General features: G+C 38.5%; 1 protein-coding gene across 2 annotated transcripts in view; it reads right to left on the minus strand.

Moving 5' to 3' along the window:
* LOC126475018 (uncharacterized) overlaps positions 1-5725 on the minus strand; it is a 41817-nt gene extending 36092 nt beyond the window's left edge. The window contains exons 1-2 of one of the 2 annotated variants that reach the window (XR_007586641.1): positions 5573-5725; positions 1370-1515 (exon numbers count right to left, since the gene is read on the minus strand). Coding sequence is in view for 1 of the 2 variants with exons in the window: in XM_050102557.1 (XP_049958514.1) it covers positions 5573-5581 (9 nt within the window). In the remaining variant the exon portion in view is untranslated. The remainder of the gene's footprint in view (positions 1-1369; positions 1516-5572) is intronic. The other variant, XM_050102557.1, reaches the window with a different exon arrangement.
* Positions 5726-6000: the final 275 nt, after the last annotated feature.

Genomic DNA, 6000 nt, shown 5'->3' on the forward strand with positions numbered 1-6000 from the left:
TAGGATGTTCCACCCGTTGTGCCTGAAATTTGAGACTTAATTGTGAGCTTACCCTATTTTACTGTTTAACAAATGAGAATTATTAAACATGGGAATGAAATAATTCACAGTTTTTCCATATTGGCCATTCTTCCAACAATAAAAATGTTTTCTAGCTTACATGAACACATTCAGTTCAAGGTAATGAACTCGGGGTGAAAAACCATCTGTCATAAAGTCACAGCCCAGTTCAAGGACCTACTTTTTAAAAAATCTGCTGTTGCTCTCACAGCACACACTGACGCTGAGATTGATTTTGTTCATACCTATTGCTACAATAAGTGCACAAATCAGTAGTAACTCAATGGAGAGGGTACTTGATTCTACTGAAGAGACAACCACAATAATTCTGAAGACAACACAAGCCCTTCATTGCGACAGGTTTTGGGCAGTCAAAAATGTTCTCAATCAAAGATTGGACATGAGAATGAAAGAGAAGCTATAGCTAGTACCAGTCCACAAGTATGAAACATGGTATGCATCCTTTCCATGGTGTAGGTGTTATCACGCTGACTGTACATGCGGTAGGTACATTGTTTGATTTTAGTCCACAATTCTGATTACTTTTGTGTTACCCACATTAGGTGTACACCTGTAGCAATATCTGTTTTGGTGTTCTGGATTTTGGAAGAATCCAAAGCACCATGCATTATGTAGTACATACGTATTGTGATTTTATGTGGAGTGCTATGATGTGCAACCCTCACTGCAGGTGGGTTTGTAATGTCATATATTACTTGACAGTAATGGTAGTTAGCACAAAAATGTGAGAGAAATTTAATTACCCAACCAACATATGATTGACATCAGTTAATGGGATCTAATCCTGTTGCTTCCATGTTGCTGGATATTGGGGACTTCAGAAGTGAATTATTTTTTTATGGAGCACAAATGCTGTTTGAACACTAAATTTCTACTCAACTTTGTTTGTTGTCTACTTTATTTGCAGTTGATTCCAAAGCATTTCATGGGATCATCTGCAGGCACTTAGACACAATTATAGAATTGCTAGGGCTACATATGCAGTGATGCTGAATGAAACACATTTGACTATTGAGAGGCCAATGGATGTCACCTTCAATGACCAATGTAGCAGAATATTATTGAAAGATCTCTCACAAAACACCAAAAACATTCTAATCATATGTAAAGGCTGTTAGCAGTACCAAAGTTAGTGTGCAGATACTCGTAGATGAAATAGAAACTAAAACTGAGAATAGCGCAGCAAAATCTAGAAATGCTGAACTTCATTTTCAAATATTCCTTTAAAAGGCAAAATCCGAGAGTATTGTCCCAATTTAATTCTTGTGAAGTTGAGAGATATACGTACCACACTAGTATCAGTGATGCTGGAAAAACACTGCTGCAATCATTAAAATTGAACAAAGCTCCAGGATCTGATGAAATCGCTGTTAGATTCTATACCTGATTTGTGACTCAGTTAGCTCCTCTCTGAATCATAATATACCATACATCCTGCAAACAAAAAGAAAGCACAGATCACATTCAATCTACTAAAAGCATAGCAGAAGTGATCCACAAAACTACTGTCCAGTATCCTTGACACACATTTGATGTATAATCTTAGGACGTATTCTGACCTCAAATATAATGAGATCCCTTGAACAGAAAGACTGCTTTCATGCCAACCAACATGGATTCCAAAAACATCAGTCGTGTGAAACCTAACTTGGACTTTTCTCACATATCATCTTGAAAGCCATGGAACGCAGCAGTTGGGCAGATCAGGCATTTCTTCACTTCCAAAAAAACATTTGTCTCAGCACCACACCTACACTTATTATTAAAAGTGTAATCACATGAGGTATTGAAAGAAATTTTTGACTGGAGTAAGGATTTCTTGGTAGTGAGACGTAGTACATTATCTTTGATGGAGTCATTGACATGTGTTGAAGCAACTTCAAATGAGACCCAGGGAAATGTGATGGAATCCTCACTGTTCATGTTTTATGTATTTTGACCTTGCAGACAATATTCACAGTATAACTTCATATGTTGTGCACATGACACAGTTAACTGTTATGAAAGAAAGTGCACAAATTTTCTGTCAGATCCTGATAAGATTTCGGAGGGGTCCTAAGTTTGGAAAGTTGCTTTAAATGTTCAAAAATGTAAAATAGCGCACTTCACAAAATGAAAAACCATAATATCCTATGACTACAGTATCAGTGACTCACAACCGGAATTGGTCAACTGATATAAATATATACATGGCTATAACAAACTGTAGGGATATGAAATGTAATGATCATATAGACTCAGTGGTAGATAGAATGTGTGGCAGACTACAGTTCATTAGTAGAATACTAGTGAAATGCAATCAGTCTACAAAGGCAACTCCTGATCCATCCTCAAGTTTTACTTCTGTCATTACCTCATCTCCTACCTTCCAAACTTCGTAGAAGATCTCCCGCAAAACTTGCAAGAACAGCATTCCCAGAAAAAAGGATATTGCAGAGACATGGCTTTAGCCATAGCCTGGAGGATGTTTCCAGAATGAGATTTTTACTCCACAGCAGAGTATGTCCTGATATGAAACTGTGGATAAGCCATGTCTCCACAGTATCTTTTCTTCCAGGACTGCTAGTCTTGCGAGTTTTGCAGAAGAGCTTTGTGAAGTTTGGAAGGTAAAAGATGAGGTACTGGTGGAAATAAAGCTGTGAGGATGAGTCACAAGTCATGCTTGAGTAGCTCTTTGTTAGAACACTTATCTGTGAGAGACAAAGGTCCAAAGTTCGAGTCTTGGTCTGTCACACAGTTTTAATCTTCCAGGATGTTTCATGTCAGCACACACTCTGCTGCATAGTGAAAAGCTCACCCAGTCTACAAGGACGATGGCTTGCAAAACACTCATACTAAAATGTTGCTCAAGTGTGTGGGATCTGTACAAAACAGGACTAACAGGGGTACTGAACATGTGCAAAGAAGGGCAACATGGATGGTCACCTTTGTTTGACCAATGGGAGAGCATCACGGGGATGCTGAAAAACCTGAATGGGTAAATGCTTGAATACAGATGCTAAGTATCCCATGAAAGCCTACTTATTAAGTTTAAAGATGCAGCTTTAAGTGGTGAATCTAGGAGCACATACACCCTACTACAGTCCCATACGTATCACTCCTGCAGGAATTACAAATATAAGATTAGTCTAATTACAGCTTGCACAGAGGTATCCAAAGAATCAAACTTCCCATGTTCATTACATAAATGAAACAGAATGAAGACCTAATAACGGTAACAATGTAAAGTACTCTCTGACATGCACTTCATAGTGGTTTGTAGAATACGGATGTAGAAATGGTGTACACTGCAAGTATAATCTGTTGCTGTCTTATATTTTACTGCATTAGAAGTGGCTGTGGTACAGGAACAGAATATATTTGTATCAGATGGATACTATTTCAGTAACTGTCTTATATTTACCCCATTAAAGGTGCAGAAACACGTGATACGTTTGGTGTATAACATGTCGATAACTATGTGTAAGTGTCTGAAGATGGAAGCCGTAAAACGCTTCTAAATCAATTGAAAACATAGTAAACAACACACATGAAGGGCAAATTTTCGTGAAAATAGCGTTTGTGCGCAATAACCAAATTGAATGTAATATTTCGAAACCGTGTACGCAAAAATGTCGCTGTAGTCCGAATCTGCCTACAGAGGAGCAGACAGTAACAGTTTACGTTATTTCTTGCCTCGAATGTGAAGTCTTACGAAATAAAACTAAACAGCGCACATGCATCCGGTTTTGTCAATCTTCGCTACCTAATAATACAAGGCGCAGTAGCAGCGTTAGTGCACGGCTGCCTCTAAACAGGCGGCCGTGCTTAGTGCCGTTGTGGATTGTTTTCTCTCATTCAGCAGTCCTTCGACAGTTAACAAAAGCAAAACGTTTTCCATCACTATTTCAGCCAGTTTGTGTTTATCATTTCTGCTGTGTCTGAAGCGTTCTGGAATGGAACTCTAATTTCAGAGAAAAGGTTTTCCACTTTTAATGTGCCGTACCTCGTTTCCACCTGGCATTAAACAAAATAAGACAGATGTTAAATTTACGAGGATGGGACCTCAGATGAAATTTGTTGTAAAGTAATTGTGAATATGGATTTACTATGTTTATTTTCATTTTGTCGTTGAATTTTGGCATCTGAAAAGGTGAAAAAACACTGCGTTTACACTGCCAACTCGACCGAAGCGACAGTGCAAGTGCAGAACTTTTTCACCGGCGCAGATAGCAAACATTTAATGACATAAGTACAGAATACATCGTAAATTCATATGAATCATAATTACTGGGTTTAATTTCATCAGAGATATCTGTCTTCTGAATTTTTTTTGTGCAATACACCGTACTGCATAAGGTACCGTTACTTCGGGAGAAAAAGATGTTTTCATGTGGCGGAAGAAGGCAGTCAGATTTATTCTAGTGTCATGAAAATGACAATGCATCCTGTATCGTAGGTTATTTTCTTAAATAAAACTAGCTGTTTGAGTACTGTGTCGCTTCCACTGTCATCTATACTCAACTACCTGTCACACATGTACACACGAAAGGAAATCAACAGACCTACGGTACAAATTGAGTCAGTCAGTTCATCAATAAAAAACCTTCCATACACGACTGACTAGCACACTACTAGCCTTGGAAAAACTTACAACACCGGCACTTATAAACAACTGCGAATTAAACTTTTCAATGCACTAAGTCACTTTCACAAGCACACGCTGTCTCACCAGACATTTTCAAGATTGTAAAAGGATGAACAATTGGCTAAAATTCATGGGTGTAAAAGTGGAAGACCTTAAATTGTGACTCTGTTTGCTGTTTAGTATGGTTACACGCTATGGGAATTACAGAAATAAACGTAAGCTGTTAACCTTGTTTCTATATTTCCACGGCACTGAAATTTAGCATTGAAATGCGTCTGACGCAGTAGAAATAAACGCATCCAACGCATGGAGACAGTTTTTTTTTTTACTATTAATACTGAACAAAACTAAGATGCTGTTTCGGTTTCTGATAGAATTGCAAAGCAATGAATTACCCTACTCTACTCGCGCGCTATTGTAGGCCTAGTGCGCGGGACGGATCTACGCGCTTCGTAGGCCGATCTCTTTCCGACAACGCGAAAGAAAAGTGAACAAAATATCATGTACCTTGTCGCCGATGAAAAGTGAATATCAGCTGATCCAAACGGCTCAGAATCATTAAAAGCAAAGCAGAAAAAATTAACGAGTAGAAGTTTAACTTTAAAAATAAAAATTTGGTGTGCGAGGAAAATAATTGAACATCTGACTTGTGTTTAATTTATGATGTGTCCTTTATTTAACTCCACGGAGAACTTTTCCGCTAAATTCTCCTGCCAGAGGTACAAAGTATGCGTATACTCATTAAAGAACTTAGCAAATAAAGGCGTCATATCAAGATAGTGTAACGTGAATTAAACATGGACCCGACTGTAGTTCAAGTATTTCGAATTACAACTCATTGATTATAAAATACGCTTGACTTACCTTAATCATAGACCACACGCTCTTTCAGAAGGGCTAGCTGTCAGCGAGTTTTTATATAATTTCATGTAACCTGCCGCAGGCGTTCAGACTACTTTCTGACTCGCTACTGTGAAGAGTGAAGATGAACTGAGTGTGGGCGAAGAGAAAAACGTCAAGCGCCGGTTCCTTTGCAGCACGCAGCATCTGGAACGTGTAACCTAGAAGACGCTTAATAAGAGCGGCTCCCGCCTTAATTACGTTTCGTTTCCCGCGGGCAGCAAGATGATTTGCACTCTCATTAGTTTCCTCGGGAATAATAAGTCTCTTCAAACATCAGGGATTATGTGAACCTATATTTGAGTCACTAATGGACGAGGTTCATGGACATTACACGCTTAATTACACATTTCAATGAATTACATGCTCTGCGTGCAGCTGCACCAGTTACG

Source organism: Schistocerca serialis, chromosome 4, assembly GCF_023864345.2.
Source record: "Schistocerca serialis cubense isolate TAMUIC-IGC-003099 chromosome 4, iqSchSeri2.2, whole genome shotgun sequence".
In the NCBI taxonomy this organism is placed as follows: Eukaryota; Metazoa; Arthropoda; class Insecta; order Orthoptera; family Acrididae; genus Schistocerca; species Schistocerca serialis.